The 19,222-nt window shown below is 37.3% G+C and overlaps 1 protein-coding gene across 2 annotated transcripts in view; it reads left to right on the top strand.

The window, feature by feature from the left end:
- Positions 1–16,228, top strand: part of PPM1A (protein phosphatase, Mg2+/Mn2+ dependent 1A) — a 34,804-nt gene extending 18,576 nt beyond the window's left edge. Inside the window, exons 4-6 of one of the 2 annotated variants that reach the window (XM_054286967.1) lie at positions 3,195–3,303; positions 5,972–6,029; positions 8,366–16,228. In XM_054286967.1, the coding sequence (XP_054142942.1) occupies positions 3,195–3,303; positions 5,972–6,029; positions 8,366–8,395 (197 nt within the window). In that variant the 3' untranslated portion in view covers positions 8,396–16,228. Of the gene's footprint in view, positions 1–3,194; positions 3,304–5,971; positions 6,030–8,293 lie in introns of both variants that reach the window. The other variant, XM_054286966.1, reaches the window with a different exon arrangement.
- Positions 16,229–19,222: the final 2,994 nt, after the last annotated feature.

Below are 19,222 nucleotides of genomic sequence, written 5' to 3'. Positions count from 1 at the left end.
ACAACTTGAGGAAATATATTGTACTTCCTCTCAAGGGTCTTTGCTTAAATTTTAGAGTTATCCTCAATCTTTTGTCTGTTGTTGCACAAAAAGATTATTTAAATGAATGAGTATTTAGTAAACACTACTCAACCCAGCAGTGATTTGTATCAGCTGTTTGCAGAATTTGGCCTTTTAGGACTTATGCATGAGGAAAGTTGAAAGGCCTGAACCAAGGCAGAATTTCAAGAATAGGAGTTGATAACTTTGTTATATTTAATATGTAATTAATTAATTAATGTGCCATTGCATTGTTTCTGAAGTAAGTGGATAATGCCTTATTGACTAGTAAGGTAGGACTGCTGCAGCATCTGAAACTTTATACACTACAGTGAATAATCTTGCTCTTATCTTAGGATACTATAAGAGTGGCAGTGCTTAACTTTAAAAGCCTGATTTTTGGCTGAAGGAACTAAAAAATATAAAGAATACTTTTAGAATGATCTTACTAATCTGTAATATCAATTTAAATTTAAAATTCATTAAGATGGAAATTTGGTTAAAATGCATATTACATATTTTTATGCACTTCAGTACTCAGTGAAGTCCAACAGGTGATGAGAGTCGATCCTTTCTAATGTGCATTTTTTTCTGGTTGTATTTTTATCCCCTTGGCCCAGAATTTACCTTTATACTGTTAAGAACTAGTGCAAATTTTAAGGCTGAATAGGATTTAATAATGATGGTCATCTTGAATAAGGAGAGATGATTCAGATTTTAAAAAATGTAGAAACCTTTCTACTTGCCATGTCACTTAAGACTCTCCTGATGTGTTTGTGGTCCAGATTTGTAGCTGCAACAAATAATGGAAGAAGCAGCAAGTGTGGAGAAGCATCCTTGTGCCATTACTTGCAATAAATCAATGTTACTCCTAAAGTATCATGTGAACTTCATGGTAGAAGTAATCAATCATTCCAAAATGTGTTGCTATTATTTGCACTAATATGTGTTATCAATGTGTTGACTCTAAAAACAAACTTGTCTAAGCTTTTTTTTCTGTTCTCATTTTTTTTTACATAAAACCATTCCGTAATAGATATTCCCTGCAATATTTATACCTATGTAGAGATAAATAATTTGAAGTTAGCTGTTATATGTTCCTTCCCTGATTTTCACATAAACAAAGTTCTGGCTTTTTCTTAAACTTTGTATGGAATTCCCATTTTTGAATCCTTTATTTTAGGGTTGTAAGTACATTTTTCCAGTACTTGATGCCATGGAAATGTGTAGAAGGTTTAAAAGTAAATTAAAGACTGGGGGGAGGGTTAAAGGTGTATTGAAAACAAGATAATTCCAATAAATTAAACACAGCTAGCAGACCGACTCCATTTGTTGTGTCTTCAGTGTTCATTCAGTCTGTATCTATAGTTTTATCAAAATATAAATGTATTCATTTAGTGGAGACTGTATGTTAAATGTACTGCAGTTACAGGTTGTGAAACTGTGTAGTATAGGTCAACTATAAATTCCTTATTTTTGTACAGCAGAACTTTAGAACTAGCACAATGTAGCATATTCTAGATGTTCAAAATTGCACAATAAAGGAACTTGGCAAACCAAATCTGAGATCTTGGCTTCTTATTCAGATTTAAGATTTCATAGATTATTTCTTTGCTAAATGTAAGATGGTAAAATGAACTTTGGCTGTAGATTTTGAGGAAATGGCAAGTTTTTGAGGTGTCTCTGGTGTGCAGTGTCATGTATTTAAAATTTAAGTTTTGAAGGAAACAGCTTAAAGCTTTGTGCTGCAGAGTTTGATGCTGGTTGAGGACTAGGCAGTGTTTCCACTATACCTTGCAAATAATTTACGCAGCCTGACTGCAAAACAGAGCTGATGGTTTTTGTAAACACACACAGCCCTGAAAAACCATTGCACACACAAAAAGTAATTCACAATTGTTTTTTAGGTTTTGTTTTGTTTTGACTGAAAAGGACTGGATACATGTTGGTTTTAAAAGGTTTCAATGTACCTTATCTCACAAATTATAAAATGGAAACTTGGTGTGTTCTTCTGGAATTTAGGGCAAAATCTGAATGCTTGAGTATTTTTCCAAAGTGGTACTGATGAATTCCAACTGCTTTCAAACTGTGTAAATGCTTTTTTAGCTGAAGAACAGTGTGCATGTACATACATGCATGTATAGATGTGCACATATGTACACATTGTTGTATGCATGTTGCAGCATTCACTTGGAGATGAAAAGCACCAGGTCTTAATAATTCACATGTTTTGCAACTTCTGAGAGCTCATGTTTACAGAGAAATGAATGAGATGCATTTTAAAAAATGTTCTTTAAATTTCATAAAATGCCTGTTTAAGGAATGACTCTTCATACTTCTTCTGGTATGATCTTGAATGTCTTGAATTCAAATAAAACTGTGTGCTTTTGACTTGAGGAGAAAAGTGAAAAAAGCAAACACAAAAAAAAAAACTTAAAAAAGCCTAAACCAACCAGGCTTAAGAGTAAAATTGAAGAATTATGTCTTGACAAATGTGGCTGTGGCTACAATACAGATTCTCTTCACCCAGAAGCTGGAGTGGATCAGCTTTAAGTTTCTGCCCTGAATTTAAATATCTCCTGAGTTGAGGATGAAACTGTCAATTAGATGTGATGTCCCTGGCTTTTAATTTATGTGTAATAGTCCTTAAAATTTGCATGTTGCTGTAATGCAGTGAGGTACAAGTATTGGTTAGTACACATACAGCCATGGGAATTACTTCTGACATGTCTAACCTTTTATTTCTTGGAAATACTATGTTTTCTTTGATGGCAATAATATTTTATCTTGTGTTGCAGTGATAAAGCTGATGTTAATATCTGCCCCATGCCTTGGGAAGATATTACATCCTCTGTCTAATGTATAGCAGGAAAGCCATTAAAGATTTTTTTCCCTACTGTTACTAGGTAGCTGTGTATTTCTAAAACCAAGTCAGCATGTGAACAGCAGTAAATCTGTGTCAAATCTGTTACAGATTTTTACTTATGGAACCAAAGTTAACAATTACCATGTTGAGTACGGTCTGTCGCTTTAATTTAATTTTTTTTTAATTTTATTTTTAATGTTAAGCTGCCTTTTTTTATAAAACTGAGTGTTTCAATCTTTTGAAGTTAAATTTGGACTGCACTTACAAAAAAAGTACTTCTGATTCCCAGAGATCATAAAGAAGCAGGGTGAAGGAGTGCCAGACTTAGTCCACGTGATGCGTACGTTAGCAACTGAGAGCATCCCAAACCTCCCACCGGGAGGGGAGTTGGCAAGCAAGTGAGTTCACATCAGTGTACATGTGGGGTTGGATTTCAATCACTTTGGGACTGCAAGGCCACTCTTAAAAAAGTTGGGGGGCAGGGAGGGAGGAAGGGCACAGGACAAAAGGTGGTGATCTGTTCTCCAGTTTTTATTACTCAGTTGTTCTGGATGAAAAGGACAAGCCTGAGAGTGGAGTTGACTGTGAATCATTGCAAAAATTAAATGTCAAACTGTAGTTTTTGGGAAGGAATGAGGGGTTTTTAAGGGTGGCCTGAGTGTCTGGTTTTTGTAATTAACTGGGGTTTCTGGGGGGATGTTACATTTGAACATGTGAAAATAATGCCCTGACTTTAATGACTTGGGTTGAAGTGTTCTACACTTCAACAAGAAGTGATATGCATAAAATGTTTTGCTTGGCAGCTTTCTTTTCTTGTCTGTAGCCATGTTGTAATTGCTTAAAAATTTGCTTTTGTTCCTCTCTGCTTGTGACAAATCTGAAAGCAAGATAGAAATCTATCGAAAAAGAAAAGTGGGAAGTTAAATTTGTAACTTTATGTAGCTGACTTTGTCCCTGAAGGGTTCAGTGGTGATGCTCTGTGGTTTCTCAAATATTCAGTCTTTAAGGAAGCAATGTGCTCAGCTTGTTTGCACCCCAAACCAAGAGCCTTTTGATTCAAAAGATTCTTCATGAGCCTGTGCTGTGTTAAAAAGGATTGGGCACATGTGATACAGAGTATTTTTGACCTTTCAGAGTATGATTTTGTATTGTTACACCAAAACATCAGGACTTTAGGCATATAATTAAATAAATTATAAATTGAAAAACTGAATAAATTATGAAGGGATAAATTGATTAAATTATAAAGTGATAACTGTAAAGATGGCTTCTAGAAAACAATATTGTTCCTATAGGAGCTGTTTGACTAGGAGAAGAAGAGATGGCAATTTAAAGTATAATGGGATCTATTTAGGATGGGCTGCTGTACTGTTGAAGTCTGAGTGAGTCAGTTACTCATGAAATGCAGCATACAAATTGATTTTTCTTCATCTCCTTTGGCTGGAAGTGGCATCATGGCTGTGAAGAAATGCTGAAGTGATGTGACTTCAGCAGGATTTTGTATCTCAGTGATGCTAGCTTGAATAGGGACTTAGAGAAATATTGATTTAATTGGATGTTTATGTAACTTAAAGCACTGTTGCCAATTTGGAAGGAGAATAATGCTTTCCAAGAAACCTGCCTGTATTTAGAATCAAAGATACCTATTTCTTGAAAGATACAGGAAACTTTCCAGTCCATATGTGCAATGTACCTTGTGTGTAATTGCTTGATTTTACTGCTTTGAATCCAACCTCTTCTTTCATGGCCTGTAACCATTCACTATGATGTTTATACATGGTAGTTCCTGACTCTTCTGTGTTGCAGGATGATTACAAAGCTTGTCATCTGCTTTTTTTCTTCTCTTGCACTCCTTTGTGATTGCTCTGCATGCATTCATCAGCAGTTTAAAGGTTGCTCTTTGAATTTTGCTTTGCACCACAATCTGCTACTTCATCTTACTTAGTTCTGCAGAAAGGGATCCAGAAGAAAGTTGCATTTAAAGTCCAATATGTAATTTCTGGTTTTTACTCCCCTCTTTCCTTCCTGTTCTCCCTTCAAAGTTTTTTCATTATATACTTCTAAAGGCATAGGCAGCTTCTTCCTTCAGCCTCACATTCACTTGTGTTTTGTTTTTTGGGGTTTTTTTATTGCCTGTTTTCAAGGGGTTTTTAAACTCTCAGTTTTTCACCCTATGTTAAAAGAAATAAATAAAAATCATGTTGCTCATTTGCATGTTGATGGCAAATGTATTCATATTTTATCAATCTTTTCCTTACTGATTTTCTATCACTATTAGAAAAGTCAAGAATCCCAAAGATGAAAGTTAATTTCAAGCTATCTTAAATATGCTAAGCAGGGGCCTTTTTAAAAGGAGGTAACTGTAAAAATGCTTGAACAAATTTTTTTATATTTTTTTACCAGACAAAATTTGTCTCAGTCTGCAGATAGAATACACACAAACCTGCAAATTTGATTTTTTTGTTGTTGCTTTTGTTATTGTTGTTGTTGTTGGTTTTTTTGATACAAAATTACAGGAGAGTATTGGCCATGTCATTGTAGAAGAGTATTGTTCTAGATCTATTTTTTTCATGTTTGCACATGGAAAGTACATTTTAGGGCATAACACAAACAAAAATGTACCTCAGAATGTAATTTTTGCGTGTCCAGAAAATAACACAACACTGTTCCCCTATGGAAGTAATACATAATACATGCCATAATACATGGGGCACTGCTGCAGTGGGTTTTGGCACAAATGACCAGGACATTCAGTGTCCACTGAGGTTTCTGCTGCCCTTTTTCAAAGTGAAGAGCTGACTGTCAGGTTGTGCCCTTCTCCTGCTGAACTCCAAAGGATATTCAGCCTTGTTTGTCTTAAGCCTAAAGGTTTTAAAGGATTTTTTGGAAAATCCTTTTTTTTTTTTTTGAAGGTTTTAAAGTGCTAACTTGGACTAAAAATGGTTCTGTGAATTTGGAATCTTCTAAAGTTTGCATTTAAATTAAAAATGGGAATTTGACTTGGGGAAAAAAAATAAAAATACAAAAAATTAAAATCTTGTGGGTTTTTTGTTTTCTTTGCTCTAGACGGAGTGTGATTGAAGCTGTGTATAACAGACTGAACCCCTACAGGAATGATGATGCTGTAAGTATCTTCTCTCTTACATTCTCTTTCTCCCCACCCCAATTATTTGAGCTGTTTTGTAAAGAAAGATATTGCAAATTCCTGTTACAGACTCTTTTCCCCCAAGAAAGGAATAACACTGTTGTGCTTTTTGGACTGTGTTTTGTAGTTGTTTTCTGCTGCCTTCTGCTGATCATCATCTCAAAACTCCAGTAGGGTTGATTCATTTGTCCTCTGGAATTTCATTATTTCTGCCCTGCTTGGGTTTCCAAGTGTTGCCAAATGGTGGAAAGAGTCATGGGGAACCTTTTCCCCCTTCTTTATAGGACACATTTTTTCCTAAATATCAAGAAAAAAAATGCTATATCTAAAGGTTAAATGGATGTGTTAAGAATACATTAGTTTACCAAATGGACTGTGTAAACACTTTTATTCTTAAGCACAGAGCATCTTAGAGCAAGCAAACACTTTGGGTTCTTACATGTCAGTGCTGAGAGAGACATAAATCCACCGTCAGGATGGGGGGAAGAAAAACCAAACAGTGAACATGAGCATGATTCCTGTGGCAGCTTAATCACCAGAAACAACATTCTGTCACTGAAAATGCAATATCTCATGGAGCAGTTAAACTGATCCTTTAACTATCAGCAGAAATTTCTTCCATGCTTGGATGTGACAGAAGTGAAATGTAGCCAGACATGAAGATTGTGCGTTGGCCTTACAACTGTGCACTAGTTTCATTTGGCAGCCCTCATTCTATTTTTAGCATTAAAATTCCTAAATAGGGGCTGAAAGAGGATGCTTTACCTTCAAAATACATTCTGTAGTATGTTGCTGTTCTACAAGTGTACAGTACACAAACTTTGTGATCATGTTGGCAACTGGGATACAGAAATTTGCATATGGAATAGTTGGCAAGCAGCTCCTGCATTTTTACTCATGCTGCTTTTATTCTTCATTCTTGAAACAACCATTTTGCTCTTTCATATAATTGCTCTCCTTTGCTACTTCTGGTCTTGAAGGGAAAGCTGGAGGTGGTACTTTTGCAAAGGGCAATTTCAGTTTGTGTTTTTTAACTACACCTCCGTGCCAACTGTTCCTCTCTGGTTTGCAATGGATTCTGTGTGCAAGATTGAATGAAGGGTGCAGAACTACAGTGCTAAGAAATTCTCATGTGTGGCATTGCTAGAGACTTAATTAGCCTCTCTCCCCTCCAAGGCGTCACTAAGGCAGTGCTTTTGGAGAAAAGTAATATTTCTACCTCCTGCAGCCTCAGTACTGATGGGGAGGTGTAGCTGTGGAAGCACCAGGATGAGCTGTTGTAAAAGCCCATCCTGCCCCTTAATTGCTTCGGGAAAAGGAGTAGATGATGCTGGAACCACCAAAGGTGGTGCACAAGAGCAGTTTGCTCTGATTCCTGTGCTGCTGATTGAGCTCTGTTACTTCAGCTGCAGGGCTGTGGCCCCACTTGCTCTTGGTTAACCTGTGAGCCCACCTGATGAGGTGGAGAAAGCTGAATACAGAGCAAGGGAAAAGGAAACAGGCCTGACACAAAGGCAAATGCTTTAAAAAACACTTGGTAAAATTAAATACTAATTAAACCAGGAATTGGTTAAACATTTGTCAGGCTTGTGGTCGTTGTACAAAATCTGCTGTTGCCTGTGGACCTTAATGGAATGAATTTTTTGGGACACTCAGGTATTGGATAGGTTGAAATACCAAGTGGTGTGACCACACAAATATGATTGGGAGCACAGCATGCTTCTGCTTTCAGTATTTTTATTTTTGTTACATACATTTCTTTTTTTCCCCTTGCAGTTTTATTACCATCCAAAATTACGATTTCCTTCGGTTGCCTAAACTACACTTCTGTAACCTTAAATTAAAAGTGTTAAAATAGCTCTGAGTTACAACAGGGTGTCAGTTGATGTCTGTGTCCTCCCATGCAACGAGGGAGGGCTGAGAAGACAAAAGATGATAATGGTGATAGCACATGACATGAGCACATCCTGCTCTTTTCTCACACCTGTGAGCTGAGAGATTCCATTTTGTATCACTTCTAACTGCTCAGGAAATAGCTACAAAGGCTCTGGAAATGCTTTTGAGTAACATGCCCAGGATCTTGTTTTCAGGATTGATAAAACACTCAGTCATATTTTGAAATTTCTTGATTCTGATGTTTTGTTAATTAAGAATATGTGGGGATTAGATGCTTTTTAAAAGCTGTTTCTGAAAGGGGAGAGAAAAGAGACTCCTGAAATGATTTAAGTCTTTACCCTTTTCAGTCTGGATTATCCAGAAACGGCCGCAAGAATGGGCACTCCAGACTTTAAAGGGTTCCTTCTTTTTTCTTTAAGGATTCTGCCTCAACTGATGATATGTGGTAAAACTGCTCATCTAGCTGTGGAGTTCACCTTTCATCCTGCAAATGAAAGTGCAGCCCAACCTCAGTGACCCTTCTTAACATCCATCCTCAACCTTAATTAAAGAAGGGAATATGATGTGTTGGTGAGAGTGACTACAGCAGTACAACATCTAGCCCAGGAACTGATCTTTTTTTGTAAAACAGACTTCTGTAAACGTGATTTCAAACCATAAATTCATGTTGTAAATCAGACTCCAGCAATTTATGTTGTATGATTTTGTTTTTGTAAAGTGCAATTGTCTTTGTACAAATGCTCATATTTAATTATGAACCGCTTTAAATCACTATAAAGGTTAGAAGAAATGTTTTGGCTTGTGTGATGCAACAATATATATCCCTTTTTAAAAATCATGTTGTGGTTTTGGATTGCAAGGAGCAGCAGCCTAGCCAGCTAGGTGCTCAAGAGGTGCACAAAACTGTTAAAGATAACTTTTTTGGTTGATATGAAAGCTGAACTCATGGGCAACCTACCAGAAATTACAGTGTGTGAATTTCACTTGGCAATGGAAAAGTAACTTGGGAGTAGTACACATTCTTCAACAAACATACAGCATTTTCTTGGATGCACTCCTGCTCTCACGTTGAGTTGAAGGGATTTGTGATTTTGAGTTCAGTGGGAGTTAAATCATGCCCTGTTAACAGTATCCTGTTCATACATGTACCAGTCTTGAATTAGAACACCTTGGTTCTTTGCACCTCTTTTTCATTAACCCTTACCTGAAACTACTAATCACTGAGCACGAAGACAACTTTCTACATAAAGTAGGAGTCTGCAGCATTTTTACAATCCTGATTGGCTGGGTCTGCTGCTGTTCCAAGAAAAATACTCTTGAATTCCATTTTATCAATAAAGCTTGATTTAACAAACGAGACATTTACCCATAAATGTGTAATTCCTTCTTTTCCTGCCTTTTAAAATGTCAGTGCCATTGTAAATGATATTTTACTTGTGGAAGAATATTTTTCTTAATTGGTAGCCCATTTTTAAAATGGGAAGAATTTTGATTCTTGCCCAAGACATAGCCATATGCTAGAGGATTATGTGGGATTAATCTGTTACCCTATTTTTTACAAATGTGGGTTTTTTCAGGCTTTTTGGTGTTGTTTTTTTTTTCCCCCCTCCCTACTGAAGATGTGCATTGGTTTGAATTTGCCTACTGTTTGATAAAAATACATTTGTCAAAGCCTGACAATCTTTAACATTTTATGGTGTGTGTTTTTAATTGACCCACTTACTTAGAATGAGAGACTAGTGGTTAAACAGTACTTGTGATTTGAGGTATAGCATGTTGACAATATTTAACTGTTTGTTGTTTAAAATTCTAATTTAAAATTTTATAAGATAATAAACTAATTTGATTTAAGCTTAGCTTTCTCCCATTGAGCATACGAAAATTAAGTTTTCAAGTCAGTCGTGTTTGCAAAACTGCTGTTTTGTGCACCTTGTATTGTCTTTTTGGTTGAGAATATTGTATTTAATATGTAGTTTACTCATTTAGTAGGCAGATTCCTCAAAAGGAAAATCAGTAAAACAAGTAGATTGTAACATTTACTGCAGTTAAACAGAATCAGAACTTGGTGTATAATTACTTTTTGATAGGAAAATGTAGTGCAATGCATTTTGCTATATTTGTCTTTCCCTAACTTTGACATATACATATTTGTATATATAGCCTTAAAACTAATGCAGAGTTAGGGAACACTGAACAGTGAAAAAGTAACTTATAGTGTCTTGGAACTAAGTATAGTATATACCAGCAAACTTTTCTTTTATCCCTCTTGTCTATGTGGGGTGCTTAAACGTAACTTCATTGTATTCAGTTTGTAATCTGTTCAAGCATGAATGAAGAAAACATAAGCACTATTTGTATTTATAAATTTATAGCAATTTTTGCTTAAAGAACCAGTTCCTTACCTACCTATGAATAAATGCTTAAAATGTCTAATTTTGTTGTAGAGTGCAAAACTATAAATGATGTTAAGTTATAGCTTCACAGGCACCTAATTAACGAGCATATTTAATAATACATGGCGTATTAGTGCGAAAAGCTCAACTTAATTTAGGACTAGGCAGATAAAGTTCTGTCCTTTTTTTTTTTTCATAGAGACTAAAGTTTAGTTTTGGAAACTGCAAAACCTTGAACTGGACTGTGGAACCTTTGAGTTTTAAACTTTAAAAATCGGAAGCAAAACTGTGGTGTGAAAAGCCATACTTCAAACCATAATCACTTAAACTGTCTCAGTGACAAAGGAGATTTTTTGAAGCCTCTTCTGACGAGGTCTCCTGAAGGTTAGAAAGAAAATAATTCTGCTGTTGCTACAGGTGATGTGAGTAGGTTTGAGGGTAGCAGCAGAAAGGCTGTTTCAGGCCTTTCTCTCTCTCGCCTACGTTCAGCGTTTTGATGAGCTCAGAGCACTGAACTGTGATGTATGCATAAACACTGCCATTTTAGATACAGACTTTGACTACAGAATAAACCAGTTAAGTATATAAAGCATCCTAGAAAAGAGGCAAGCTGTACTTTTTTCACTGCTCTGAAAAGAAAAAAGGCACTTTTGCACCTTTGTGCATCTCCTTCTTGCACCAGAAACTTTTTTTTTTAAATGCTAAAAACATTAGCACCTCAGGGGCAAGGCAGCAATTTTTATTTTGAAATATTGTGTGCTATTTATTTCCCTCTTGGAAAAAGATTCATGTGTGACAAAAATGAAAATTGTGTGATGTTAACAGATGTATTTTTAAATACATGTTCAAATAGGATGGTCCCGATTTGCTTGTTTTTAAAAGGAAATGACATTTGTAAAGCTACTTTGCTTCGTATGCCATGCAAGTTTGTTTTCCTTCTACATTTGACAGCTTCACTGGCTACAGTTTCTGTGAGTTTTGTTATAGTCAGATTAAATGTTTGGCTGATCGTTCTGGGAGAATACCTGTAACTGCTTTATAGACAACTGTTCCAAATAATTCTCACTAATTCAGCATTGAAAATATGTTCAAGACAGAAGCTTCTAAAATGTTATACCAATGTTGGATGAATTAAATGCAGTGACATTAAGTAGGATCCTAGGTTTGCAAGGCTTTGTAAATCCTTTGTATCCTTAGAGGCCCCGGTACTCTGCTGGGGCAGGAACAGAGCCTGAGCCTTTCAGCTGGGCTTGCTCTCAGCTGGCCCAGGAGCAGCAGCACCAGCGCCCTGAGGCACAGCCATCACTCGGTTAAACTGTGAGCTGGAGTCAGGATTGGAGGGAGGAATCTCATCAGCCTGTGGTTGAAGTGCTGTGAGCTGTGACAGGCGTAGGTTGTGTCAGAGGTGCCTGGTGAATGCTGAGCAGCAGATGAGTCATGGGAGCATTACCTTGAGAGTTCCTGCAGGTGCCAAAGCTGATCTTTTCAACATTTACTTGTAGCAAACTGACTTCAACGTCCATTACATTATTTATTGCAAAGCTGGTGCTGTCACTATATAGGTTCATGTCTGAGCCATTTTGCTCAGTTCAGGAGTTGGAAGCTTAAGATGATTTAACAAAGTTAGGGATCAGTTTTTTCTTCAGTTGATTCCCTGATAAGAATCCTGCCTTAATTTTATACACTGGGATAGGAGACACTTCCTACTGCATTCCATTTTTAGTAGTTTATGGTCTAAGGATGTGGTTCCATGATCTTAGGCCAAGACTAAACCATTGCTCCTAGTTTGCCCCTACTGCCTTTTTTTGTGCCAGTGCTTGTCCTTATGTGGGTGTGCAGTTAGGAGAAAGAAAGAAGCTGTCCTCTTGAGCTGGGTGAATTGATAATCCAGCTGTGAGGTGCTGGTGCTAGGGAAAAATGGAGAGTGGGGAGACAGGACTGAGAGCAAAGGAATGCTTGCCCCACCCCTCCTGCCACAGTTTGGGAAACCACACCCAGATAAATGATGGCCTGTGTAGGGAGCATCTGGCATTTGCAGATCTTTCCTCACTTAAGACAATTTTTTTTTTTCACAAACATTTCTTTTCTTTAAACTGGAACCATCAAACTTTGGTCTAAATGTCTTGTGTGTGAGTTCTGTGCTGACAGCCTTCCTCTGTGTTCACATTCTCTGGAAGTTTGGAGCTCTGTCCTGTGGGAGACAGCATGGCTGCCACAATTAGGTTAATGATATGGTTGTTACAGCTTTCCTTAGTTCAATGTACATCAGGATTTCATCATGGCAAGATGTTCACCTCCATCTCTGCCTGCACCTTCTGGAACTGCTTTTGTGCACAGAAAACTTGGTGTGTTTCAGTTCCTTGGTATTTAAACTTGGCCATGTCTGAAAGAGGCTAACTTTGAGGAAAGCCAGTGCCCTTTTCCTCATCCTTTGGCAAATACAGTATTTGATACAAACCTGATGTACCTTGCACAGGTTCAGAGACAGCAAAGCTGTAGAGCTACAGGGCTGTACCTGACATTGTTGTGTAGAAGATGAATTGTCACTTGGTGCCAAGCTTTACCAGCTGTGAAAATGATGTCTCCTAGATAATGTGTGGCTCCTTGTTACTGCAGCTACCTGTGTCTGAGCTGATCATAGCTGAGCCTTTATGGGCCAGTTCAGGCTGTAAACTCTCCATCTGGCTGGAGAGGTTTTTCACTCTCTAAGTGGTGAAAAGAGGCTCCAGACATGAATTTCCAGGATGCTGTAGCACAAAAAAAATGAATGTGATTCCTGCTATAAGCTGTAAGCAAGGAGCAGAATTTAAAAGTATCACTCTGTGGCTAAATAATTTTGACTGAACTGTCTGAAATACTGATCAGAGACTCTAATCTTTTGTGAGCTTTTTCTGTGGAGTGCTTGCACAGTCTGCAGCTTTCTGCAGACCCAGGTGTGCACATCTAAAGCACTCTGTGGCCTTATTTTGCTTAATAACATTGCTTTACAAATGAGGTAGCAGCCACCTGGGCTGTGGCACGTGTTCTCAGGAGGTCAGGAAGCTGTAGGAAAACTTGAAGCTTCTCTTTAGCATCATGGACCACTAAAGGCATTCTAGTAGAAAAAATATAGACATGTTAAAAGTTGAGTTTACATTGTCTCCCATTGTTAATTTGTTTCTAGAAAAATGACAAGTGTTTCCACCATTTGCTTAATATGTGAAAAAAAATGTCTGGAGCTTTAATCTCCTGATTGTGTCAGAGTTGCTGACTTGTAGTTACTTAGGCTTTGTGCATATTCCTCATTTTCTCTGTGTTTTGTTTGGTGTTCCTTTTGAGTAGCAGTAATACAGATTTTTCTTTTCCCCATCTCTTGTACACATTCTTCTAAAGTCTTTGCTTCCAGGCCTAAGGGAACAGGAGTGATATTGATGTTTTAGGAAAGTGTTTTGGAAGAGGCTTGCTTTAAATGCAATGACCACAGAACCCCCCAACCTTTGCACCACAAAAGTTGGGAAAGTGGGCTTAACTTAAAAAATGCCTTTTATAAACCAAGAAAATCTGGAAGTGTCAAAACTTGGGTAGAAGTGGGGTGACATGTCAGGTTTATAGAGTGGTTTATGCATAATCAGTTTTTTAGATATAACTTGGACTGATTCCTGCCCAAGTACTTTTAAAAGTATCACTAGGCACCTGCTTTTTTATTTTTAGTTTTTTAATCCAAAATAAGAAGAATCAAACCAATGATCCTCACTACTGTGTGACCAGCCGTGTATCTGAGGGGTGGGTGCTGTGTCAGGCACCATTTTCCTTCAGGAGCACAACATCAGCACTTCTCATCTTGCTCAGTAACATTGAGGCAAAGCTGAAATTCCTTTTTTTTTCCTTGAAGTGTTGACTCTGAAGAGCTTTGTAGGAGTGTGGGGCTTTTCCAGGTGGACAGGACTCCCCATGTGTGTTGTGAGGAGGCCTCTGGAGTTGAAGGAGCTGCCATTGTTATTTATTTTGAGAAATACCTTTAGGAATAATGAGAAAACAAACTGCAGGTCCTCAAACAATCAATATTTTTATTCTATTGATGTCTGTAGAGCAAGGTCCAGAGTTTCAATTCAGCTGTTACTGAATTCCAGCCAGTCTGAGCAGTGCAAATACTGGGTACTCAATTTCATTTTCACTGTTGGAATTTCAGGCTGGATCACAATATTTCTGTTCACACTGCAGGGGAAAATTAGAGTCAGATAGGCTTGGGAAAATCAGGCACAAACTTAACTTTATATCCTGCTGGCATTGGTGGAGCTTTTGCTCACAACAAACAAATTCTGCACGTGTTGTTGGAGCCTTAACTATCCCACTTCTCTTGGAATGAAAAACAAATGTAATCTTTATTCAGTTTAGGTATTGAAAAAGCTTTTCAAAGCCAAAGGGAAGACAGTGGTAATGTTAAAGCAAAATGTTTGGTTAATCTGAGATAATTCCTTAATTCTTTAAATGTCTAAGAATTGTTTTGCTTTTAAAACCTCAGAAGAGCACAGTTTAAGAGGTTTGATCTTTGATGCAGTGCTTTTAGCTGCAGATCAGTGAAATCCAAAATGATGTATCCAGGATGGAAAGATAATGAGACCTTGAAAATGTAGGAATAAATGTGCTGAATTTACATAGAATTACATCCATGTCCAGTGATGGACTCCTGAAAGGTTGGATGATCTTTAAAGCTCTTCCAACCCAGACCATTCTATGGACCATTCTATGAAAGGATCTTTGATAGTATTTATAGGGGAACTTTTTATTCTTGCTGAGTGATGCCAGACTGAGAATTTGGAATTTCCAGCCCCTTAAATTGGAAACTGGGCATTGCTCACCAGAGTCCCCAGTGCTGGGATGCTGTCACCCCACATTCCATGGGTTAATGCCCTGCAGCCCATGGGAGTTGGGGTTTCCCAGCCTGGTTTTGCTGATGACCTTGGGCACCAAGAGTTAAATTGTGTTTATTAACCACATCTAACTCTTTGGTGCCAGGAATCCACTTTTTGGAGTAAGTGCTGAATTATGCAAATGTTCTTGGCAAATGGTGCTGGGTATTTCACTGCTTAGAAAACTCAATTACTTGTGACCAAGAGTTGGTAGGAGACAAAAGCTGAGGTTCTCCCGGCCAGGGAGTGCTGCTTATCTGAAAAGTGTGAGCTTTGGCTTCTAGGACCAGCTGTTTGATAAATCTTTATAAGCAGAGATTTTGGGTTCTAGCATCTGTCTTGTTCCTAAGACCACGTACAAACATGCTGAATTAGAGAGTTTTCACCTGTCTTCTCACAGAATTGACTCCACACCATAAGAGTCTCGTTTGTAGTGACATGCTGTGCCTGTCTTTTTAGAAAATCCATGACCTCTTTATATCTATTTTGTGGAAAGTGTAACTTTTTTCATTGATGACCTGTATAAATGTGTGTTACGAATGGAGAGATTTAAGCTTGAAAAGCATGTTTGCAGATTACACAGCTTCATTATGGAATTTATAAATTTAACAGAGTAATATACAAGAGCATAACTATTTTCCTTAAGTAGAATGTATAACAATATATAATAAATTATTCTCCACGTAGTTCACCCACTATTTACAGTTTTACACAATTCAAACTGTGTGTTTACAGAAAGTTCAATAAATGTATATTTTGTACTATGTACAGATTCCTGGTCCCAAAGAAAATGTGTGAACTTAGTTTCTAACTTAACTTTTGAGATTGTACTCTTTTTTTCTTTTTTTTTTTTCCTTTTTTTCTCTTTTTTTTGGTTTGGAATCAGTTGAACAAACTGCGTTACGCCTGTCGACGGTGGAGGCTTGCATTGGAGTAAACGGGAATTGGAAATATTTCTAATCTACAAAAGTGATTCCACTAAATAAAACAGGCAATTACATCGTGTGTGTGTATTTGAGTGCTGCACAAACCATCTTCACATCTCTTTTATTGTCCCTGATTTACAAACTTTCCAGGCCTCCTTCAGTTTTCTGGCTCAAGGGAGTTCGATTAAAAGGAAATACTGAGGGCTTATTGTGATCACTTTTTAGTTACAATTATTAAACTCCCTCCTTTTTGCTGTTTTTTCCCCTTTCATGTTGAAATTCCAAGATAAAGCTGCATGTGCTTGGCTCCAGCCCCAGCATTCCCCAGAGGCTGCCTGGTCTGGGGCTTCCAAGAGAACTAGAGATGGATTAGGATGCCCAGCTTCTGGAATACTTCATCACACATGAGCAAAATACATTTGTATCTTTTGCCCTGATTCAGATTCAGTACTGTAAAATAAAAGCTAGACCTTTGTATTATAATTTTAAGAATTTAAGGATGCTAAAGGCTAAAATAAATATGGTTTTAGCCTTTATGATTTGAAGGAAAAATGAGCCTGGATGTAACCAGCTCACATTTGTCATCTGTGGAATTCTTTATAGACAGAGCTGGAAGGATTCTGACATGGATTAAATGAATTAAACCTGGGGAGGGGGCAGGAGGGGATTCTGCTGTCACCTGAGGCCTGGAGCAAACTTGTCTGTTAAAGGAACTTAAAGATTCAGCCCCATCCCTTTAAGGATTAAAACTCAGAACCACTGAATTGTCTAGCAAAAGAAAAGAGTATTTTCTGTGGATTAAAAAAATGGAATTGTTATGATAAGATTGACTGTTACCCTTGGTTCACATTAATGGAGCAGACATGGGAGACAAAATATATCCCTGTGTCTTCCAGCTCAGAGTGTATAAAAGGACTGGTTTATCCTATCTAACTGAAAATATGCATTTTAATGTATTTTTCCTCAAAGCCAAAGAATAATATACCTCTGAATAGCATTGTTGGTTTGTTTAAATGGGGTTTTTTAATCCTGACATCTAATAATAAATTTGAATTCCATCCAAGCTCTTTAGATAGAAGTATTAGGCCAACTGCAGATGTTCATTGTGGCTGAATTTCATGAGGCTGCATTTATGTGAGCTAATTTAAAAAGAGGTAGAACCCTGAAGCCTGGTTAAGTCATTTCACTCATTTCAGTTTTAGTCTTCAGCAATTTTTAAGAATATAGGAGATTATTCTAACAACTTCTGAATGAACAGAGGTGAATTTGACAAAAAATAGAAAGAAGATCTTAAATTTACTGAAGGTTTGACTCGATCAGAGTCTTCTCCAACCCTCATGATTCTGTGATAGAAATAACTAAGACAATTTTCCCTGCAAATACGCATACCCAGGGGAGGCTCTGGGACATGTTCTTGGGTGACCATGGTGCTTGGCTCTCATTTGTGAGCTTGCAGGACTGGATATAATATCTATAATATAATATATAACATATGTAATAATATATATAATATATAAAATATATATTATATATATAATATAATGAAAATTCCTATACTGATGAAGTTAATTTGTACATACCAATTTTAGTGCAAACTTTCTTGTGTTTTTACTGTAAGTGGGAGAGCTTAAAATTATCTGTAGCCTTTCAAAGTCCTACTTAGCCCCAGCTATGGGAGAAATTTATTCTCTTTTCCCAATTAGCAGCTTTTTCTGGGGTACATGCTCTACTTTAAGAAAATGCTTACTACAGGTTTTTAATCCTATTAAACAGGACTGAAAACTTTGTGACCTACAACTTAGACTTGTCTGGAATGAAGGGTTTGCTGAACAGACATTTGAAACAGGGAGTTTATTTGAACAGTAGAGCAGATATGAAGAAAATACAGTTAAGTCTGTGTTTTCTTGTCTTTACCTCTGCTCCTCAGCAGTAGAAGTGTTTGTGACACTGTCCAGTGTCCTGCTTTTATAGGTTATATAAGTCTTTATAGGTTTCACCTTGCTGGAGCTGCACCATGGCTCTTCCCTGTTACTCTGAACAGAGACCAGAGTTTGTTCTAGCCCGTGAGCACTAAGTGGAACTCAATGAGAACACTCACCTTCCTCTGAAATTTGACTTCTGTCCCATACTATAAGAGCAAAACAATTCAGGGTATATTACAGGCATGCAATAAAACATTTTTTAAAAAGGCTTTTAAGGAAACAAAACATTTTCTGGTCTGTTTTGAAAACAGCCTGTGGAGTTTCTGGGCCAAGAGGAATAGGATTATTTGAACAAGCCTATCCTCCAAGTCTTTTGAGCTGTGGGGTTGTTTTTTTCCTGCACTTCCCTCTTGCCCAAATTACCTTTTCCAAAATGCCAGAAGCCTTTTGAGGTATTATTTTAGAAGCGTAATTTATTCTTCTGGTGATCATCCTTGTCAGAGCTACAGGAGGAGTCTTTACCTGAAGAATATGAAGTGGCACCGTCAGATTAAATCAGTCTTAATCCTGAGAATGTTTTAGCTCATGTTGTAAGTATCTGGAAGTTGCACTTCAGAGTGGTTTCTGGATCTTTGTATTTGCAGTTGTTATAAAGTTGTTTTTTTATTTGGGGGATTTTAATGCTTACCTACAGTTTTAGCAGACTACATAGAACTGGAATAGGAAAGTAAGTGAAGTCACTCCTCCAGCTGGTTGTTGTTAACTCCCAGTAAAGAACTGGAGACTGGTCAGATGTCAGCAATCAGTTTCAGGGAGAAAATAAAAGCAAAGCAGAAGGCTGATTTAGAAGGCTATTAGTGATAGTAATATCAATGAAATGTGCAGCATGAAGTAAAATAATGTAAATATTTAATTGCAGAAATATATTAACTTAATGCTTCTACACTCTTAAAGCTCATGAGAATTTCAGTATGAAAAATTTATTGATCTGTAAGGAAATATTGATAGGTGCCAACTCTATGGGCCCTGTTTCAGATATTAGGCTGAGGGTCTCAGTTTGCCTGCACCCAAAAACCTCAGCCTGGGCATGAGTTCAGTGCCAGAATAAACCTGCCCCAGGCCACAGCCCAGATTTTATTGTCAAAT

This window comes from Melozone crissalis, unplaced genomic scaffold (genome assembly GCF_028551555.1).
Source record: "Melozone crissalis strain CALT ecotype California unplaced genomic scaffold, PUWL_Pcris_2 ptg000056l_1, whole genome shotgun sequence".
NCBI lineage: Eukaryota > Metazoa > Chordata > Aves > Passeriformes > Passerellidae > Melozone > Melozone crissalis.
The sequence above is the reverse complement of the archived record's forward strand: the minus strand, read 5'-3'. Positions and strand labels throughout refer to the sequence as shown.